General features: G+C 64.3%; 1 protein-coding gene across 4 annotated transcripts; it reads left to right on the top strand.

The window, feature by feature from the left end:
* Positions 1-264: 264 nt before the first annotated feature.
* On the top strand, positions 265-20,520 carry AGBL5 (AGBL carboxypeptidase 5). Of its 4 annotated transcripts, XM_075086436.1 has the most exons (15): positions 265-519; positions 1,091-1,262; positions 2,436-2,602; positions 3,741-3,918; positions 4,652-4,830; positions 5,400-5,958; positions 6,517-6,686; positions 13,625-13,760; positions 13,947-14,137; positions 14,952-15,160; positions 19,060-19,175; positions 19,659-19,705; positions 19,845-20,002; positions 20,136-20,215; positions 20,368-20,520. In XM_075086436.1, exons 1-15 carry the CDS (start codon positions 323-325, stop codon positions 20,443-20,445), a joined length of 2,637 nt encoding a protein of 878 aa, XP_074942537.1. In that variant the 5' UTR covers positions 265-322; the 3' UTR covers positions 20,446-20,520. The 4 variants fall into 4 exon arrangements, with proteins under 4 accessions (XP_074942537.1, XP_074942539.1, XP_074942540.1 ...); XM_075086438.1 differs by lacking the exons at positions 19,060-19,175; positions 19,659-19,705; positions 19,845-20,002; positions 20,136-20,215; positions 20,368-20,520 and adding exons at positions 15,281-15,410; positions 15,692-16,484 and having other exon boundaries at positions 266-519; XM_075086439.1 differs by lacking the exons at positions 19,659-19,705; positions 19,845-20,002; positions 20,136-20,215 and having other exon boundaries at positions 267-519.
* Positions 20,521-20,652: the final 132 nt, after the last annotated feature.

The following is a 20,652-nucleotide window of genomic DNA, read 5'->3' as shown; positions in this document are numbered from 1 at the left end:
TCCGTGCGTGCGCTCTGCTGTACGCGCGTGTAACGGGGTGCCGGGCGAGGGGGCGTGGCTAGCGGGGGCGTGGCCACCGGGCGCGGGTAGGCTCGTCCGCGTGTAAAGAGCACAGGGAGAGGGGGCGTGGTTGGGGGAAGGGGCGTGGTTGGGGGAAGGGGCGTGGCCGCGCGCGCCGGGGCAGTCTCGCCGCCGTCCAACGGGCGGGTGCGTTGCTAGGAAGCGGCGGGCCAATGGGCGCGGGCGTTGTTGTTGCTAGGCGGTGCGGCGGCGGCGGGCCGGGGCGGTGGGGAGATGAGCGGGCCGGGGCGGGCCGGCAGCCATGGAGATCCGGTGCGGGGGGCTGCTCTTCAGCTCCCGCTTCGACTCGGGTAACCTGGCGCACGTCGAGCAGGTGGGGCCGGCCGGGGCGGGGGGCGGCGCGGCGGCCTGGGGCGCCGCCCTCCCCGCCGCCGACTACGAGTTCAACGTCTGGACGCGGCCCGACTGCGCCCACACCGAGTATGAGAACGGCAACAGGTAACGGGGTGGGGGGGGCGAGCCCCAGGGTGGGCACGGGGGCGGCAGGGAGGGAAGGGGGCTGTGGAGAGGGACCGCTAGCGGGGTCAGAGATATTCTGGGAGGGGGTTCATGGGATCTTCGCCCGCCCCTGGGGGTCTGACAGGCTTCTGGAGGGGGAGGAGGGGCTGGGAGGTTGGGGGGCTGAGGAGAGTGAGGGGATCTCCAGGGTGGGTGGTCTCGCAGTGGAAGGGGGCTAGCAAGGGACTGCGGAAAGGAGCTGGGGGGTCGCTAGGAGGGTCAGGCATGCTCTGGAGGGGAGCTTATGAGGCCTGTGCCAGCTCCCCGGCAGTCTGACAGGCTCCTGGATGGGGGGGAGAGCAGGGGGACCCTCAGGATGGATAGTCCCCTGGGGTAAGGGGACTGGTGAGGGGCTGTGGAGAGGGACAGGGAGTCGCTAGGAGGGACAGGGGCGCTCTGGAGGGGAGCTTATGGGGTATGTGCCCCCCCCCACCAGGGAGTCTGACAGGCTCCTGGAGAGGAGGAGGACCAGTCGGGCACAGGCTGACCCAGCTCTTCTGTCCTTCCCCAGGTCCTGGTTCTACTTCAGCGTGCGGGGGGGAGCTCCGGGGAAGCTGATCAAGCTGCACATCCTGAACATGAACAAGCAGAGCCGGCTGTACTCCCAGGGCATGTCCCCCTTCGTGCGGACCCTGCCCATGCGGCCCCGCTGGGAGCGCATCCGTGAGCGGCCCAGCTTCGAGGTACGGGTGGTGGGGCCTTGGGCTGGGGGCTCAGGCTGGGGCAGGGTGGCCCTCGGCTGAGGGATGGTGACTGGCAGGGAGAGGACCCTGTGTTCAGGGTGGTGGGCAGCTCTGGGGATGCAACTGCCCCTCACTAACTGCGCCGGGGTGACCTTTGGCGGCCCCAAAGGAGAGTGGGGGGCTAGTGACAAAGCCCCCTCCCAGGGCCCATTGGCTCTCTTCCCTGCTGGCATGCAGGCTCTCACGGGGTGATTTCCCTGTTGCCTGACAGGGGAACATGGAACCACTCTCAAAACACGCCTGGGGCTTCCCTTCCTGCTCCCATTGTCCAAGTGGCCAGTAAACACTCTTGGCGGGGAGCTATGCGATGTCCCAGTGCTGAAGTCCCCGCGGGGGGCGCAGGGCAAGAGCCCTGGGAACTGAAGCCAGCAGGAACGGCCGCAGGTTGGCCCTTGCAGCCCCGTTATGCTGTTTGGGCCTCAAACAGGACTTTGTTGGTTCTGGCATTTTCCGCCTTTGGTCTGGTAGGAGCTGCCTGGGGCAAGTTGCTTGCGGGCACCCTGGATCGCCCTTGCTTTGCGCATGCTGCCATGGGGAGGCAGTGACGCCCATAACATGCCCCCCACTTCCACCCCACAGAACAGGGGCTGGGAGGATCACCCATCCCCTGGCTCAGGATGAGACGACACTCGATTTGGCCCGTGCCAGCACCAGGGAGAGAAAGGACAGGCTTCGCAGTGCTCATTGACTTTGCAAAGTGTGCTGAAATAGTTACTGTTCAGTCTCTGAGTGCTGGTGAGTGGGCACAAGGAGCAGAAGGAAGCCTCTGGGTTTCCCAAAGAGCTCTGCCCCGGAGCCATGCACACGGTGAGGCATCAGTGGACCTGAGTGCTGCCTGCAGTGGGGCGAGCAGGGAACCGAGGGCCTCATAGGGAACAGCCTGGCATTCTGGGTATACGGGCAAAGCGGGCTGGGATCTGCTGAGAGCGCAGCTTCGAATCCCTTGCGGTTAGCAAGCGGCTGCAGGCACCACCTGATGCACGAGGGAACTAGGAACCGGCGCGGCAATGCCAGAGAGCGGCGGCAGGCCTGCAGCGGCCGTGGCTGCCTGGCCTGTGCCGGCCACTCCTGCGGCCGTGCCTCTGCTCAGCCTCTGCTTTGTGTCTGTCCCAGATGGTGGAGACACAGTTTGTGCTGTCCTTCGTGCACCGCTTCCTGGAGCACCGCGGTGCCACCACCTACTTTGCCTTCTGCTACCCCTTCTCCTACACGGAGTGCCAGGAGATGCTGGCGCAGCTGGACGGCCGCTTCCAGGAGTGCAGGCACATGTCTCCCAGCAGGTGCGCCCCACTCCCAGCCCTGCCCGCTCGCCTTTGCCCCCGCTGTGGATCCGTGGTGTTGTGAGGAGGGTCTCTGTGCCCCCCGCTTCCCCCGAGCACGCACTTCCAAGGGGCTTCCAGAGGGTCCTTGACTGTTTTGGGCTGGATCCCCCCCAGCCCTCCCAAGGGCAGGCTCCCATTGGGTGGAAGAAGCTGAGGAGGGGCTGTAACAGAACTGCAGCCCTCTGTTTAAGGAGAGGGGGTTCTTGGAGGCCAACACCTCGTTTGCTTTCCCCCTCCTGGCTGCAGGAAGGTGGCGGTATCTCTCCCACCACTCCTTTCCTCTGCAAATCCTGTCACGGAGAGACATGTCGGTGCTAAGAGCCAGGCTTAGCACCAGGCTCTGCCCTGGGAAGTTCCCCTGATCTCAAGAATTTCTTCTTGGAACTTAATGCCTGGCTGAAGGGGAGGAGGAGGAAGACAGAGTCAGTTTTCTGGTGTCCCTGTGGATAACTGTCCTGGAGCCCCTTCTGGCCCCAGAGGCTTCCCATGCTGCAGGGCTGGGGTCATAAATACCTTTTCTTAGACAAGGGGTGAGCGTTGGTCTATTGAACGGGGTTTGTTCTTAAACTGTCACGCAATGGAGAGCTACGAAAATTTCAAAACCCGGCAGTCAGTCAGTAAGGGTCTGGTGGTGATATCGCAGTCTTTGTGGGTCAAACTCACCCACTGAAGGGAGGTCCCTGAGCCCCTCGGCATCGCAGGGCTGGGTGATCCCAACCGGACCCTCCTGCAGGAGACCCCGGCTCCCTCGGTGCTGCGGGAGCTGCCAGGGGCCTAGGTGAGGCATCAGTGGGGCGAGGAGGGTCCCTGCACTGTGCAGGTGGGGCACCCTCTCCTCTTGCCGGTTCATTTCCCTATCTGAGCAGTCTCGTGCTGCCACAGGGGCATGGCTTGACTGTCTGGGAGCTGCAGGTGCCTCTGCCAGGTCTGACTGTGCTGGAGCTGCTCGCCCACCGCTCCCCGCAGCCGGGGGTCTGGGCGCCATGACCCCAGGGCCTGGGCCACCGCTCCTCTCTCTGAATGGGTGGCTTCCTTCCCCGGAGCAGGAGGCTCTGACCTGTGCATCGTTGGCTGAGTGTCTCTTCTCAACCTGCAGCCCCCTCGACTCTGTCTATTACCACCGGGAGCTGCTCTGCCACTCCCTGGACAAGCTGCGGGTGGACCTGCTCACCGTCACCTCGTGCCACGGCATGCTGGAGAAGCGGGAGCCCCGGCTGGACAAGCTCTTCCCAGACACAGCCACTCCGCGGCCACGCCGCTTTGCAGGAAAGAGGGTGAGCTGCTGTGTCGGGGCCAGCGAGCACGGCCAGCGCGCTCTGCCATGGCCCGTGTGTCAGGGCCTCGCTGACTTGAAAGGCGTCATCCTGGAGGGCTGGAGCATTAGACTGGGTGGGGAGCGTGGGGAGTGGAGAGTCTGAAAGATCCCACATCAGGAGTTGGGGACTGTTAGCCAGCCAGGAGCCCCGGTGCATCCGCATCATCTCAGCACCATGAAATGCCCTCTGGTAGCACCGCACGCGTGTTCCTCTGGGCAAAAATCAGTGTCTCGTTTCCTAGGAGTTTTGTTCTGTTCTCCTTTTAATGCTGTTGCTCCGTTAAACTGCAAAGAAACTGCTAGAGGTGGTGAGTTTGGGGTGCCAGGCCCTGCCTGCTGGTGACAGGACGGGCAGGGAGCTGCCCCTGCAGCTGCAGAGCTGGGATGGGCGGCTGGGAGGCTGCAGGCACGTCTCTTGCCGAGAAGCTCCCCCCAAGAGAAGGGCTCTTCAGGGCATGCTTCATGTCATCGTTGCAGTCGGGCTCATTCCCCGCTGTGCAGGATCGCTCGGGGCTTTTCCCTGGGGTGCTCCTGTGGCTCTGCTCTGGTTTCTCCCGGTGGCAGGCTGTAGGGTCTCTGTCCCTTCAGTCTCACACAGGGATAACCAGCCTTATTCCAAGCAGGACCTGAGGCATCGCAGCCCCTTGGGGCAGGCAGAAACCTGCCCATCACCCCCATCTGTCTGCCCCCAGGTGTTCTTCCTCAGCAGCAGAGTCCACCCGGGAGAAACACCCTCTAGCTTCGTCTTTAATGGCTTCCTGGACTTCATCCTTCGGGAGGAGGACCCCCGCGCCCAGATGCTGCGGCGGATGTTCGTCTTTAAGCTCATTCCCATGCTGAACCCCGACGGGGTGGTGCGGGGCCACTATCGGTGAGTGAGCAGGGGCTGCAGCTTCGGCTTCGTCGGGGTCCGAGCAGGGCTGCTCGCCTGGTCTGGAGCCTGCTATGCGTCTCGCGATGGCTGTGAAGGACAGCCCCGAGATCCTGCATCAGTCGGAGAGTGAGCTGAGGCCCCCAGGCTGCGGCAACACCTCCCTGCTGCCCCCCGGCATCTGTGGCAAGGGCGCGGGGCTGCTGTTCCTGCGTAGGTCACCTCCTGGATCAGGGCTTTCTAGCTCAGGCGAGCAATGCTGCCCTGTGCCTCTGAGGCACTCGGACGCTGTCCTGACCTTGCTCTCCCTGGCGTGTCAGAGCTGGGCCGGCTCCAGTGGAGAGGGAAGGAGATCACTCAGGGCTCTGTCTCACTGAGGCAAGTGCCGCTCCGGGAGAGGGGTTCTGAGCTGCTTTGGGGCAGGGTCGCTGCCCACAAGGGGGTGGTTTGGCCACCTGTACTCCAGGGTTGAGCTCAAAGCCTCAGCCGTTACGAGGAAAGGTCAGGCCTTTGCAGAACGGATGGTGCTGCGCGAAGGACCTCATGGCTCCTCTGCTCTCTCCCTGCAGAACTGACTCCCGTGGGGTAAACCTGAACCGCCAGTATCTCAACCCTGATGCCGAGCTGCACCCTGCGGTGTACGGGGCCAAAGCTGTCCTCCTCTACCACCACGTTCACAGCCGCGTCCTGCCAGGCTCTCCCGACTGGAGGACGTACGTCTCGCCGCTCGGCACCAGCTCGCTAAGCACAAAATCCTCCAACCATTCCGTCCACAGCAGCGCCCCGTCCCCGGAGGCAGCCCTCTCGGAGCTGGAGAAAGCCAATAACCTCCGCAACTCGCCCAGCACCTGGCGTGCCAGCACGTACTTCAGCCCTTCTCAGGAACCCCGGCTCTCGGGAACACCTGCCGCCGAGCTGGGCAGCAAGGACCAAGCTGTCTGGATCCTCCCTTCGAGCCATGCCGCAGAGCACTGTGAGGAGGAAGCCAGGAGGCCTCCACCAGCACCTCTCCCCGAAACCATCCTACCCCAGGACAGCGGGCTGGCCTACTACGTCGATCTCCACGGGCATGCCTCCAAACGCGGCTGCTTCATGTATGGCAACAGTTTCAGTGATGAAAACGATCAGGTGAGGGCAGGGGGTAGGAGTTCAGAGGTGCTGGAGCAGGCTGGGACCCCCTCACCGCTCTGCCCCCTCCCCAGGGTCCCAAATGCCCCTTCCCACTGCTGGGAGAGGGGGTGGGAGCTCCCCATCGGGATGGGGCTGGTGCCCAAGGAGGGGGCGCTCTCCCTGCCTTTGGTGCTCGGTGGAGCTCGTTCTCCTCTCCCAGGCCTGTGAGCAGAGCAGCTGCAGCAGGTCTCACCTTCTCCCTCTGGGAGCCGGCATGGGGAGGGAGAAGAGCTGCCCCTTCCTCTCCAAGGGGACGAGAGTTGGGAAGAGCTGTGCTGCTGGGCTCCCTCCTCTCTGCCTCCACGAGCCGGCTGTCGGGAGAGCCTGGCTGCTGGAGATGGGCAGGGGTTGGGCACCATCCCCCAGGCAGGGCTGGAGCGGGTGGGACAATGGGATCAGGCAGAGTGGGCCCAGCGTTGGCTGACACCCCAGAGCTTGGCACTGGTGGTGCTGGAGCAGGACGAACAGCCAAGGACTCCCCCCAAAGTTGCCCATGTTCCTCTCTGTGTGCCGCAGGTGGAGAACATGCTGTTCCCCAAACTCATCTCCTTAAACTCACCTCACTTTGACTTCATGGGCTGTAACTTCTCAGAGAAGAACATGTATGCCAAAGACAAGCGGGATGGGCAGTCGAAGGAGGGCAGCGGGCGAGTTGCCGTCTACAAAGCCTTGGGGATCATCCACAGGTAGGCAAACCTCCGCTTGCCGCTGCGTGTCGTGACGGCTGCTCTGGCCCAGCTCTCCTCCCCCCTGGAAGGGGCGGTCCTGCTGGATGCAGGCTGTTACAGAAAGGTGACACTTCTGGGAGGCACCTACCCTGCGTGGCTCTCCCATGGGGTTGGCACTTGCGCCTTGTCTGACCCGGCCCAGGAGAGCGTTACGTGCTCGGTGCGGTGCAGGCAGAGGCCGGGAGCTGGCCGTGCCAGGTACCACCACACTCCGGAGCCACAGGCACTGTCCTGCTTTGCAGCCTGGCTCCTTTTCCACCAGTACCTCCTGTCCCTTCACACCCCTCCTGCAGCTACTCTGGCTTCTTGTCCTCGCCATGCAGAGCTGCTGGTGCGCTGCTTTCCAGCAGGAATTCTCCTTTTTCCCAGACGGACCTTCGTACATTTATATTTAGCTGTAGTTAAAACCTGTTTAGCTGCAACGGGCTCAGCTTCCCCAGACCCTGCGTGTGAGATTGCCCTGCAAGATTCCAGCCTCAGCCAGCCCAGAATTCTGTGAGTTGAGGATATGTGTGTGACCCGTAGCAGCCACGCGCCTCTCCCCAACAACGGATGGAACGATTTTGGCCCATTTCTGTTGTGGTTGCTGGAATCATAAAAACGGCTGAACTAATGAGACCGACAGCCTGTCTCGCCCTGTTTGGCCCTGGTGGCGGCCGCTCGCAGATGCCGAAGGAAGAAGTGAAGCGCGTAATGCTTCTTTAGTAGGCGCTGCGTTCCCCGGGAATCTGTGGTCTGAGGAAATGTGGAAGTAGTGCCAGGCTTCCCACCAGGCCTGGACCTCCCCCAGAAGCCCTGGCGCCCCTTCTCCTGTGAACAGCCGCTCTCGGCGGGTGCGGTTTCGTTGCTGGCTTAGGCTGGTGTAGGACCAGGCTGCGCAGAGGCGGTGGCTCCCTCCGCTCCTTTTTCTCCTCCGTTTCCTCAGCACTTTCCCCGTGCTCTGCTCCTCGGCCTGGCCGCAGCCTGGGTCAGGGGGCGTACTTGATCCAGCTAAAACCAACCTTGCAGTCACAAATACATGACGTTTTTTAGGCTCGGGTTGCGGGTGTTGCTTTGCTCCGTGCCCGTTTGCCAGAGCTGGCAGGGAACAACCCATGGCTAATCCAACACGACGTCCTGAGAGGTGGCGGCCGCTCTGCAGGCGCCAGGAGCGCTCTTGGCACCCGTGCCGCATGGCACTGTGCGGGCACGTCAGATGGGGATGGAGACGCGCCGGTTTTCTGCTGGATTAACAAGCCAGATTGCCTCCGAGCAGTCGGACAGATGCGAGCGAATCCCGGCCAAAGGCTCCCAGTCACCCTCTTCTCCTCACGCCTCCAGAAATGTGCTGCAGGAGGGCCCGCTCAGTGGTGTCTTGGGGACTGAGGTGAGGCTGCCCGGCCTCTCAGACCCTGGATGGTCTTTTTTTAACAACAGAAGCAATGTTTGCCTTTCTCCACCCATCAGGGACACACACCCCTGCTCCCCATCAGAGAAGCCCCACAAGGACCTCGGCACCCTTGGATGCTGCCCCTCGGGGCTCGTGGGCTCACACGGGTCGTGTTTCTCAGCAGATCCTCGACTTGATTACCCTCTGTCCCTGGTGGTTTTCCTCCTGGAGCCCCGTCTCCAGGCCCAGCGATCCTCCCAGCCCGCCTGCGGCTTTCTGCAGTGGAGCTCTGGCGAGAGCTCCCTGTCCGCCAGCTGATCTCCTGGTACATCTGTCCATCTCCTAGGTACTGGAGGATGCTGTCCTGAACAACCTGCTGCCTTTCCTAAGCCCTTTCGTCCCTCAGAGCTGCCTCCAACAGGATCCCCTTTACTGGTGCCCTAAACTACCCAAAACCTGCCCTTCTGAGGCCCAGGGCCTGTGCGCTGCTGCTCTCCCCGCCTCGGGATCATGAACGCCGCCATTTCATGGTCACTGCAGGCAAGGCTGACTTTTGTTATCGCATCCCCAGCCAACGGGTTCCTCCTTGCCTGTGATCCAGCTGTGCGTCACCCGTGGGAGGCCCGTCCTGCACCCATATCGGGAAGTTATTCCCCAGCACCCTCCAGAAATCTGCAGGAATCCAGGACTTTCCGGGGATAGAAGCAGTATTTAATGGGTGATGTATTTGATTTTTTTTTCCTTATTGCCACTGAGCACAGGGGAGTTTCTAGCACCCGTCGCGTTGGGCAGCAGAGATGCACAAAGCAGGAGCCACGTGCAGGCGTTCATCGTCTGTCTTAGAAGCCTTTAGGGTTTTTTTTTTCCCACCTTGAAAACGCTGAGGGTAGAGAAAGGTGAAAGCTTGGAACCAAGAACACGCTAGGAGAGCAAACAGAGAAACTGGAAGAAGGGGAGACCCCGCTTAGCGCCCCTGGTCTCAGTTCACAAAACTCGGAGCCCACCGGGCCCCCCAGGTCCGTCTCATGGGGTTATTTCTCCCCACGGCAGGACTTTGCCTTCCCCACGGGAGTGCAGGGAGGTCCCTGACCACCCTTCCTCCAGCCCTCTGGAGCATCAACCCCCAGCTCTGCATCCTCCGCAGCCTCACCACAGCCACGCGCTGCCTCAGGCACTGGTGGACGCCTGATGACCAGTACTGAGCCAGGACCCAGCACCGGGGCTCCAGCCGGGCTCTGCGCCACGCTCACGGCCTGGCGTGTCAGCCTCCACATCCCCTGGCATCGCATCGCCTGCCCCTCGTCCGCTCGCCTGCAAGGGTGGGCTGGGACACCCTGTCCAAAGCCATCAGCCATTGCCCGCAGCTCGCTGTCGGCCTCGGAGCTGGCCGTTACGTCATCGAAGGCTGCCGGCATGGTTGTGCACGATTTCTCCATCATAACTCTGCTGACTGCTCCCAGGCACCTTCATCCTTCCTGGGTCTTCGGGATTACTCTCTCCGTCACCTCCCCGGGGATTGAGGCGAGGCTGACCGGCCCGTGGGTCCCTGGCTCCAAAGACAGGGGTGACATTTGCTCTCTCTCCGTCCTTGGGGACCCACCTCGGTCACCAGGACCTCTCCGAGACAGCCAGCCGCAGCCTCGCCGGGACATCGTCAGGCTACCGCAGCACTTGCGAGTTTGTCCCACCGGGTCCCAGGGCCCTGTGCCTGCCCAGGCTGTGCAGTGCTCCCTGAGCTGCTGCTCCTCCTCCTCCTCCTCCCTCACGGGGACAGCTCCCTTACTCCAGACCTTCCTCCGGTCTTGGGGGCCGTAGAAGGCTGAACCCAGAGCTCGGCAGTGGCGGCTGAGGTGAAGAAGGCAGGAGCACCCTGGCCCCAGCAGCTGGCTCACGCTCTCCCTGGTCTTCCTTCTGCCACTGATACACCTCCAGAAGCCTTCTTGTAGCCCTTCTCGTCCCTCAGTGGATCAGCTCCAGCTGGGCTTTGGCTTTCCCAGCCCCATCCCTGCCCATTTGGGCAGCGTCTGTGTCCCTCTCAGGTCACCTCTCCCTCCTTTCACCTCTTGTGTGCTTCCTTTTTCCATCTGAGTCCAGGTGGGAGCTCCGTGCTCATCCATGCAGGGCTCCTGCTGCCTTGGCTTGACTCCCCGCCACCCTGGAGCCATCAGAGGAGGTGAGCCCTCAGGATGGATCGGCTTGCCAGGGCTCTGTCCCACAGGACTCTTCCACACAGATCCCTGAAAAGGCAAAACCTGCTCTCCCAAAGCCCAGGGCTGTGATCCTGCTCTTCGCCATGTTCCTTTTGGGCTACTGAGCTCTGCCACAGCACAGTCGCCACAGGCAGGGCTGCCCCTGACCTGCACGCCCCCAACCCGCCCTCCTTCATCCATAGGCGTGAGGCCCAGCGGAAGGGCTGCCCCTCGGAGGGGTCTTAACGGAGGGTTCCCCTCGTGCTGGCGAGGATGTGAGGCACCTCTCGACAGCGCTGCGGCCCTTGTAAGCGCGTGGTGAGTTCCTCGGGGGGTTGGTGTGTGCTTTCTGCTGCCTGGCTCCCCCCGGGGGGAGTTTGGTGAGGCTCAGCCAGCTGGCAGCCTCAGCCCGGGGCTTAGTTTGTCTTCAGCTGCCCTGGCAAAGCCAGACTGTCCAACCAGGCGTGTGTTCAGGACCGGGTGGTTTTTAAAGAAAATTGGTCGTCGTCGTGGTTAAAGGGCAAGGCTGATGTCGCTGCAGCGCGCGGCTCCAGGGTGCTGATCTTGTGCCATTTTGGAATCACAGAACAGTTTGGGTGGGAAGGGACTGCTAAAGGCCACCCAGCCCAACCCCCTGCCATGAGCAGGGACACCTTCAGCCAGAGCAGGTTGCTCAGAGCCCCGTCCAGCCTGGCCTTGGGTGTTCCCAGGGATGGGGCATCGACCACCTCTCGGGGCAGCCTGGGCCAGGCTTTCACCACCCTCAGCGTGAACAATTCCTTCCTTCTCTCTAGTCTGAATCTCCCCTCCTTTAGTTTAAACCCATCACCCCTTGTCCTGTCGCTGCAGGCCCTGCTAAAACGTCTGTCCCGCCTTTCTTATCAGCCCCTGATAAGAAAGAGGGTCACAGAGCGCTTTGGGTTGGAAGGGACCCTCAAAGATCATCTAGTTCCACCCCGCTGCCATGGTGAGGGACACCTTCCACCAGACCGGGTTGCTCAAAGCCCCGTCCAGCCTGGCCTTGAGCACTGCCAGGGATGGGGCATCCACAGCTTCCCTGGGCAGCCTGTGCCAGAGCCTCACCACCCCCAGGGTGAAAGTTTTCTTCCCTGTGTCCAACCTAAATCTCCTCTCTTGCACTTTAAAATTGTCACCCCTTGTCCTGTCACTACCGGCCCTGCTGAAACATCTGTCCCTGTCTGTCTTAAAGGTGTCTTACATCCCCTTCAGGCCCTGAAAGGCCACAATAAGGTCTCCCTTGAGCCTCCCCTTCTCCAGCTGCACAACCCCAGCTCTCCCAGCCCGGCCTCGCAGCAGGGGGGCTCCAGCCCTCGGAGCATTTCTGTGCCCCCTCTGGCCCCGCTCCCGCAGCCCCGTGTCTGTCCCGTGCTGAGGAGCCCCAAGCTGGAGGCGGCGCTGCAGGGGGGTCTCACAGAGCGGGGCAGAGGGGCAGGACCCCCTCCCTCGCCCGGCTGCCCGCGCTGCTGGGGATGCAGCCCAGGGCACGGCTGGGGGTCTGGGCTGCGAGTGCACGTTGCCGGCTCATGTCCAGCTTTTCACCCCCCAGCACCCCCAAGTCCTTCTGGGCAGGGCTGCTCCCCATCTCTCCATCCCCCAGTCTGGGCTGATCCCGGGGGCTGCCCCGACCCAGATGCAGGGTCTTGCACTTCACACGGGCCCACCTCTCCAGCTTGTCCAGGTCCCTCTGGGTGGCGTCCTGTCCCTCAGGCGTGTCAGCCGCACCGCTCAGCTCCGTGTCACCGAGGGTGCGCCCGATCCCACTGTCTGTGCCGTTGATGAAGATATTGAATAGTACCAGTTCCAGTACAGACTCCAGTACAGTTTAACTAGGCTCAGTCTTGCTCTGGCCCCCTGCGCCGAGCTCCTGCCTTGCTCCCTGCATGGCACCTTGCCCAGGCAACCGGGGAAGGCTGTCAGTCTGTCAGTCCCCACTCCCACCCTGCTCTGTGTGCAAGGTGCTGGCACTGAGCTGCCGGGATGCGGGGCCGGAGTGAGTGAGGCGGGCTGTGCTGGGCTGCAGGACCCCCTGTCTCTGGAGGGGAGGACCCAGAGACCCTTCCCCAGCCCCTCTGCAGCTGGGGGGGCACATGTGGTGATAGCCTGGGAGCCGGTGGCCAGAGAGGGGGGATCCCCTCTGCCCTTGGATCCCACCGTGTTCAGTCGGCTTGGTGCTGCCGGTGCAGGTGCCGCGGTGCTGTGGCGGTCAGCCCCACGGGCGCCAGGCCAGCGTCGGCACGCCGCGGCTGTGAAGGCGAGTTCCTCCCGTCGGCAGGCGTTCGGCAGGCCTTCCCCCAGCAGGATGCCCCTGCAGCTGGGGTCTTTAACACCTCCCTCACAACAGCCTTCCCACAAGGCATCGGCTTTGCCAGCCAGATTGAGTTTGCTCAGCGAGCACTCCCAGTTCCCTTGCTCGCTACCCACGCTCCTGCTAACAGTTTGCAAACTATCAGGATACGCATCCCAGCCGTATGTGCTTTTGCAAATGCTGCACGGTGCGTCCGAGCCCTCTCCTCCTCCACCGCTGATCTCCTGCCCCCTGCGTGCTCCTGCTCTGCAGACCTTCGGGTCACCCCTGCAGCGCCGATCCGGTGACTTCTCGCTGGGTTTTCCCTGGAAGCGGAGAGACGAGAAGATGTCTCTCCGGCGGTCTGTGCGACGTCAGTGGTTCACTGCCTCGCTGCCAGAAAATCGGTGCCACATGAGGCTTCGCGCGTGGGGAACGACGTGGCAGCCGTTTCACTGTGCCCTGCCCTGAGCGTGAACTCCCCAGGGGTGGCTGCAGACCCTTTTAGGGTATCAGAGAAGATCTTTTGGTAGTGGCTTCACCCTGAGAAGCAGTTGGGGCGTCCCTAGCAGCCATGGGCGCCATGACCATTGATTTAAGATAAGAGGTGGGTACTCAGCACTTTGGGAGCTGGGTGCTCAGCGATCACTGGCCACTCCTGACCCTGCTCACCAGCTCCCCCATGGCTGGTCCCTTCCTTGGCAGTGGTTTCAGAGTCCGGTTCCTCGGGTCCTGTGTCACGGGTGCCTCTCCTGTCCTCAACATGCCTCTGATGGCCAACTCCTTCTTCTTTCCCCCCTTTACTCCTGCCTCAGTGCATGAGAAAACGCAGCATCCACAAAGCGGGTCGCAGCGAGAGCTGTGGCTCCAAGGCAGGAGCCACGTCTTCCCTCCAGGCTCCCCCTGGAGCCTGCCCTCCGGGGCTGGGTGGACCCCAGCACTGCTGGCACGGTGTCGTCGCAGCAGTGGTGCTCCTGTGCTCGGGCAGGCGCGGATCCGCATCGGGTAACGTGGGCTTCCCTCTGCTTCGCAGCTACACGCTGGAGTGCAACTACAACACAGGGCGCTCGGTGAACAGCATCCCCGTGGCCTGCCACGACAACGGGCGGGCCAGCCCGCCGCCCCCTCCCGCCTTCCCCTCCAAATACACCGTGGAGCTGTTTGAGCAGGTAAGGGGGTCCCGAGCCGCGGCACGGCCGGGTGTGCGTGGCCCGGCCCTGCCCCGAGCACTGCGGGCAGCGCTTTGGGCACCCGCACGGGGTTTTCTTTTCTTCTGTTGCTTTCCTGCCTCAAGCCCCACATTGCTGCTGCTCCTTCTCGGGGCCTCTCTCAGCAGTTGCCTCTTGCCCCGGCAGGTCGGGAGAGCCTTGGCTGTGGCAGCACTGGACATGGCGGACTGCAACCCCTGGCCCCGAATCGTCCTGTCGGAGCACAGCTGCCTCAGCAACCTGCGGGCCTGGATGCTGAAGCACGTGCGCGGGATGAAGGGCACAGGCGGGGGCCCGCGGCGGAGAGGAGGTGCCAGGACCCCCCCCAGGAGCTCCACGTAAGGGCCTGCCGGGTTGAGTGTTCAAGAGCTGCAGGATAACACCAGTTAGCGATGATAGATGTGCTCCAAGTGAGTTACCTGCCGCTAACGAGGCCAAGGTTTATTTGCTTGCTTTCCCACCCTGTCGGGCTCTGTGCTTGTCCCTGCAGGGTTTGCTTTGGGAACTGCAGGTGCAGGTATCCCCTGGCACCAAGTCATCGGCAGGCGAGAGGGGCACGCAGCCGTGCAGCATGAAGCTGTGTGGGATTCACCTGCCCCAGTAACTGGGAAGTGATTGCCTGCGGAGAGAACCAGCTTCTCTCCCCCCAGCCTGGTCCAGTGCTGGACTGGGATGGATTTGGGATGGGGGGGGTGAGGGAGAGGGCACTCTGAAACAATGCTGCTGCCCCGAGGCTGCCAGGACAGCGATGTGCTGAGAGGGGGACTGGGGTCTGCTGCCACGAGGGGGACTGAGGTCTGCTGCACGAGGGGGACTGGGGTCTGCTGCTGTGAGGGGAAACGGGGATCTGCTGCCGCGAGGGGAAACGGGGATCTGCTGCCATGAGGGAGTCCAGGGTCCGCTGCCACGAGGGGGACGGGGCTGCTGCCGCTTGGGGACAGCCCCTGACCCCTATCCCAAGCTGCTCACCAGCCACTGGGGAAGAAACCCCAGGGTCTGACAGAGATGGTGTCTCTGCAGCAGCCCAGCGCTCAGTGCCTGGGCTGCAGGGCAGAGCAGGCTGGGAAGGACGGGGGAGCACAGAGGGGCCAGTGGAGGGGAGCCCCTGCCCACAAAGCTGGGCTGAGCCTCCTGTTTCTCATCCCCTTCCAGCGGGCTCCCCACCTCGGCCTCTGATAATGCCCTGTCCCGCATGAGGAGCTTCAGCAACGGCACCAGCGGGAGCGGCAGCAGCCAGCAGGACTCGCCACAGATAAAAGCCTCCCCCAGCTTCACCTTCAGCTGCAGCAGGCCCTTGGGTCCGGCCACAGCGAGCCAGAGTCCTCAGAAAGGCAGCACCAGAGCCCCAGCACCGGGCAGAGGTAAGCTGGGCTGGGGACCTCTTGTGCGCTTGATCCAGTACCTGTCAAGCTGCTGTGCAAAGCCACAGCCCTGAGGAGAGCTCTCTGCCAGCGTAACCGTGTGCTTCGATGTAATGAAAGTGGTTTTGCGTGGAAGAAGTGCGTGTGAACGGCCGCCCCGTCCCCTCGGAAGGGCCCTGGATGCCGTGCTCAGCTCTGTGCTCCGTCCTGAGCAGAGTGGCCCTGGCTGGTCCGGGACAGGCGCCGCATGGTGAGACCCATGGCTTCTCCAGCTCGGCCCCTGCAGGGAGCCGAGGGGGCCCAGCTGAGCTCCAGCCCAGCGGCTCTGCAGCCCCTGGCTGGGCAGAAGCTGCCCGCTGCCTCTGTGGCACCAAGGCTGGAGGCTCTGGGCCCACTGCGGGCTGCCAGGGCAGGGGCCAAGGGGCTTCTGGAGAAGCCAGCACGGAAAACCTCTGCTTGACTTCCCTCCGCCGCTCCCACAGCATTCCCGAGGCCTGCGGGGATACACCAAAGTGCCTTTTCCCTTCCCAGGCACCCGCTGCGCAGCATTCGGTGGTGGCACATGACTCCGGTCATGGCGAGGCAGGCTGGCAGAGCTGTAGTTAGTCACCAGGGGCTTTGAACACACGGCAAGTCCTGTCTGGTGGGGATGGCTCGCAGCACCAAGCTGCCAAGCCGCCTGTACGGCCAGGAGAAAGGCCCCAGCTTAGCACCCTGCCGCCAGCTCCCGGTGAGCCCTGTGACTGCACCGTGCCCTGGCAGCAGGGGCTGCCAAAACAAGGCGAGGCGCTCGCTGTGCCCCCTGCGCTGGCCTCCTCGCTGCCGGGCAGGGGGCTCAGTGCCCTGGCAGGGCGGGCAGTGCTGCTCCAGGCCCTTCGGGAATCTGGTGCTGATGCTGGCTGGTCGATGCTGGGGGAAGCCCCAGTGCCCTGTGCTACCCCATGGGCCGGTCCCGCAGGCCCCCAGCTGAGGAAACGGGGCTGGACGGGTCCGATGCGGGGCTCCGGGCCCCGTGAGCACCATGATCAGAAGTGCCCAAAGAAGGGAGGTGTGCGAGCAAGGGCCTGCGTTCAGGGCGGAGGGGGGCTGCCGGTGTGACTCTGGGTGTGACTCTGAAGCTGTCGTTGTGTCAAGGCTCTGTGTACTGGCGCTGCTCTCGGGAGAGATCGCTGCGTTTCCGACTGTCGGCTTCTTTCTCGTGCTCCGCCTGTGTTTCTTGCGTTGCTTGGTCCTCCGTGTTTGCTTTCCAGGACTTTGTAGTGACTGTTTCTCATCTGCCACGAGAATGTGGCAGGGAGGAAATAAAAGGCTGATGTTCTCATGGGCACGTTGTACCGTCTGTTCCTTCTGCCATGCATGCTCGGCCCACCCTGGAGCCAGCGGCAGCGAGCCCCTGGCCCGACCCCCGGCTGCCGGGGAGTCAGTGACGGTCAGGCGCGTGAGCAGGAACAGACCTTGTGGGGCTGGAGGGCAAGATTCTGTCTCGATAAGGTGGATCAGCGTCGCTCTGCCTCCCTAGCCTGCGCTCTCCCCTTGCTGGCTGCCGCGCCGGCATGTGCCATCCGCACAGCCTCCTCTGGCAAGGGCAGCCATGACCAGCAGAGCCGAGAGCCCGGGGGAGCCCAGCTGCCTGCCTCTGGGGACCAGGACATGGCTCTTCCTTCCCTGGCATCACCTGGCAGCTTTGCCTTCCACATGCCCGCTCTGGCTGCCAGCAGCGCCGCCACTCTCTGAGCGTGGGGGCCTTGGCAGCACTGGCGCTGCCATGTCTGTGCAGGGAAACATGGCCTGGGAATGCTTTGCCCCCGTAGCTTGCCCTACGAGCCCCATGCCGCTGCCCTCCTGCTGGCTGTCCTGCCCGGGGTGGTGCCGGGATGCCATCACAGACCCTTCTAGCCGGGATGGAAATGGGAATGCTGCGGTCCTGCCTGCAGCCCCCGCTGCCGCCAGCCAGGCGTGACGAGGCCATGGTTAAATGGCACGGGATGAAGACACTGCGCCCTGGTCCTGTCCCATCCTGCCACGATCTTCACAGGGGCGTCGGGGTAAGGAGTGGTGCCCGGCCGTCCCACTGACCATGCCCCGGGGCAAGGGGAGGCTGCTCTCCCCACGGCCCTGCAGGACAGCTCTCCCTGGGGATGCCTGGGCCTTGCGGAGGATGTCCTGTCCCGGAGCTGCTGCTTGGGCCAGGGCCCCGGCAGGTGTCAGAGGTGCATCCCGCTCCCAGCTGCTTCCTCTGCGCCACGCAGGAAGGGAGCCCTTTCCCGGTGGGCTCCAGCCACAGCCCTCTGGCACAAAGCCTGCCAGCTGCCACTACCAGGACCGGGCCCCCTGCCCTGCTGCCTCTCCTCCGTGCCAGCCCTGGCTGCGGCGGGGACCGGTGGTCAGCGGAGCTGTGGGTACTGCCGGTCCTGGTGGTCTCTGGGAGCTGCCGTGTCTGAGGAGCAGAGGGGAAGGGCAGATCTCCGTGCGAGCACAGGAGGCGTGGGCACAGCCTGTGCGGTGCTGCCGCAGGAGCCGCTTTCCCAGAGGGCTGCGCCGTTGGGCTCTCCTCAGGCACCACATGCTCCAGCTCTAACCCCTGCCAGCATCAGCCAAGCCCTGGGGAGCCCCAGCCACACCTGTGCTCTGCCCATGGCCTCGTGAAAGCCAGGGTGAGGTGGGGGTCTCTGCAGGACCCCCGGTGACCCGCTGCTCTGCACAGCTTCGGCTGCCACTGGCTGGCGTTCATCAGCAAGTTGTGCCATCTCAGCTGTGGGATGAGAAGGGAAAAAGTGAGGAAAAACACCCGGCATGAGATGAAGACAGTTTAAGAGGGACAGTGAAAGCTGCGGAAGCAAATCCAAGCCAGCTCCAGCATTCCTTGGCCGGTTCCCAGGGCCGGCGGGCATGCAGCCGTCCCCAGGAGCGCCGGGCTCCGTCTCGCCTAACGGTGGCTGTGGAAGGCTGGGCGAGGAGCAGAACAGCCCCAGCACTGCACAATCGCTGCTTGGCACCAGCTAAACGAGGGCTTGTGCGTGGGGTTCAGCACAAATCCATTCCGTGGCCCCAGACGGGCCGCTACGGAGAAAATTAACTCGTTCCCAGCCAAACCCATCAAGTCCTTGCACACCTCAGCTCCGCTGGCGCCCGCGCTCGTGCACCCGTGCGGCTCCCTCAAGTCCCTGCAGCACCCTCACCCGCTCGCCGCGCCTTCGCCATCCCCCTCCTCGGCTGCCGAGCGATTTCCGTAGGTGTGGGTTGAGCTCGTGGGCGCTGCCAGCTTGGCCAGGTGCCGTGTGACCCCGGCAGCCGCTGCGGCGCGCGACTGCTCATAGGGCTGATCCCATCGACGCCATCAGCGTGGCCGGTGCGTGCTGGGGGCTTGTCCAGGCTTTTTCTCTGCTGCCGCAAGGCAATGCCCAGCTTCGCCATGTCCGGAGCGGTGCTGATGGGCACCCACCCTGGGCCTGAGTTGTGCGTCCCCCTCAGCCCCTCAGGTCTGCCCAGCGCAGCCAGTTCAGAGCCCATCTCACTGGCAGGGCCAGGAGCACGACCCAGGATCGAGCCCCGGCTCCCTGCAGGCTGTTGTGGCATGCCGCCCTGCCGTCGTGGTCCTGCCCATCCCCGCCTCCAGCACCGCTGCTGAGCGCTGGCACGGGCGCAAAGCCCGGTCCTCGGCCACAGCTGTGTCCTGCGGCAGCCGAGCCGCGTGCCTGGTGCTGCCGCTGCTGGCTCCGGCTCTGGTTCCCACCAGCAGCCCTGGCCCCACGCTGAGCTGTTGAGTGCCCGTCACGGTCCTCCCCGCTGGTGCTTTGGCAGCTGCCAAAGCAGCTCCTCTCGCTCTGGCTTTGGGGCTGCCGTGCTGCGGCATGGGCCTTGGCCCCAGCACGGGCTGAGCTGTCTCGTTTGTCCCACAGGGACCCTGCCAGTGGGCTCCCGGGCAGCGCCGAGCACCGGCACCGGCCACAGACCGCGGGAGGCCCAGCGCGGCGCGGGAGAGCCGGTGGCTGCCCATGGCACGGCACTGCTGCAGGTACTGCTGGGCACCACCAGGGCCCAGGGCGGGCAGGGGACCCCAGGGTGGGCAGCAGGGCCCCGGTGCCCTGGGAGGGGGCTGCCTCACGGCTCTGCCAGCCATGCTGGGGGACGTGGGTCTGGGGAACACCGGGGTGCGAACTGCACCTGGGCCGTGCTGGGTGTCGGACCTCCATCCCGAGCCACGTGCGGCGTCCCAGGGCGCAGGGCCCTGCACGCCAACTGCCAGGGCTGGGCAGGGGGCTTCCCAAGGAGTTCAGAGACCCCCCCATCTGCAGGGCTGAGACCCACATCTGTGGGGCAAGACCCCCCGTCTGCCTGCGGGGCTCTGCCAGGAGTTTCCGCCCTGCGTGTATTTCTCCTGAGCTGCGCAGGCACCGCGACGGCAGGGGTCCAGCTCTGTGGGATACTGCCGCTGTGGGGGGCTTCCCCCAGCCCCCCTCCTGGGCACCAACCTGACCCTCCCCTCCCCTCCCCACAGGCATTCCCAAGGAAGCCAGAGGCCAGAAGAGCCCCAGAACAGCCCGGGTAGGTGCTGGCATCAGCACGGGGCCGGCCCAGGGCCTGTGTCAGGACACAGGACCCCCGCCAGGAGCTGCAGGGGGGTCTGGGCTGCAGCCCCCCACTCCCGGCAGCCACCTCAGGAGTGGCATGTGGTTCTCCACAGCCCAGGGCGTCTCCCCCCGCGCCCCAGCAGGATCCCCGTGCGGAGGAAGGGGGCAGCAACCGGCCAGAGCCTGCCGGGGCTCCGTGCCGACAGCGCCGCAGCCCGCCACGCCGGGGAGCAGAGCCACGGCGGGCCCTGGGCCTCCCAGCCTCTGCCAGGTAGGGCCCGGCCACAGCGTGCCAAAATGGGCGGAGGGGGCCCAGGGGCTGGTGTTGTCACACCAGGGGTCTGCAAGCACCCGCCTGCCCGTGCTGGGTCCCGGGGAGGTGACACCGGTCTCTGTCCCCGCAGGGCTCTGCCAGGAGGCCCCCATGGGGCAGCGGAGCCCTGAGAGACTCCTCCTGTGCGGGGCCAAGGGCCTGCACCCCCAGGTAGGGCCCCATGGCATCGGGGGACACAGTGTGGGCAGGGGGACCCCAGCCCCGCTCTGCCCAGTGCCGGCAGGGCCTGGGTGGTGGCTGTGGCGCTGGGGAGGGGGCTCCAGCCCCCCAGCCCCTCTCCACCGTGCTCTCCCCCACCGCAGCACCCGCCAGGCCTGGCCACCGGCCCCGCCTCACTCAGCTCCTACCGGCAGCTCCTCTTCTTCTGTGCCGAGGCCTGACCGCAGCCACCAGCACCGGCGCCCACGCATGGGGCGGGGCCACGACAGCCCCCCACCACGGACCCCCTAGACCAAAGCTGCACCGGCGCAGACCCCGTCTCACAGCAGCGCCTGCTCCCCGGCACCGGCGGGCTCCCGCCCCAGGATGGCCCCGCTCCTCGCCACAGCACCGGCGGCAGGCCCCGGCACCGGCGGATGGGAGATATT

Source organism: Phalacrocorax aristotelis, chromosome 3, assembly GCF_949628215.1.
Source record: "Phalacrocorax aristotelis chromosome 3, bGulAri2.1, whole genome shotgun sequence".
Classification (NCBI taxonomy): Eukaryota; Metazoa; Chordata; class Aves; order Suliformes; family Phalacrocoracidae; genus Phalacrocorax; species Phalacrocorax aristotelis.
The sequence above is the reverse complement of the archived record's forward strand: the minus strand, read 5'-3'. Positions and strand labels throughout refer to the sequence as shown.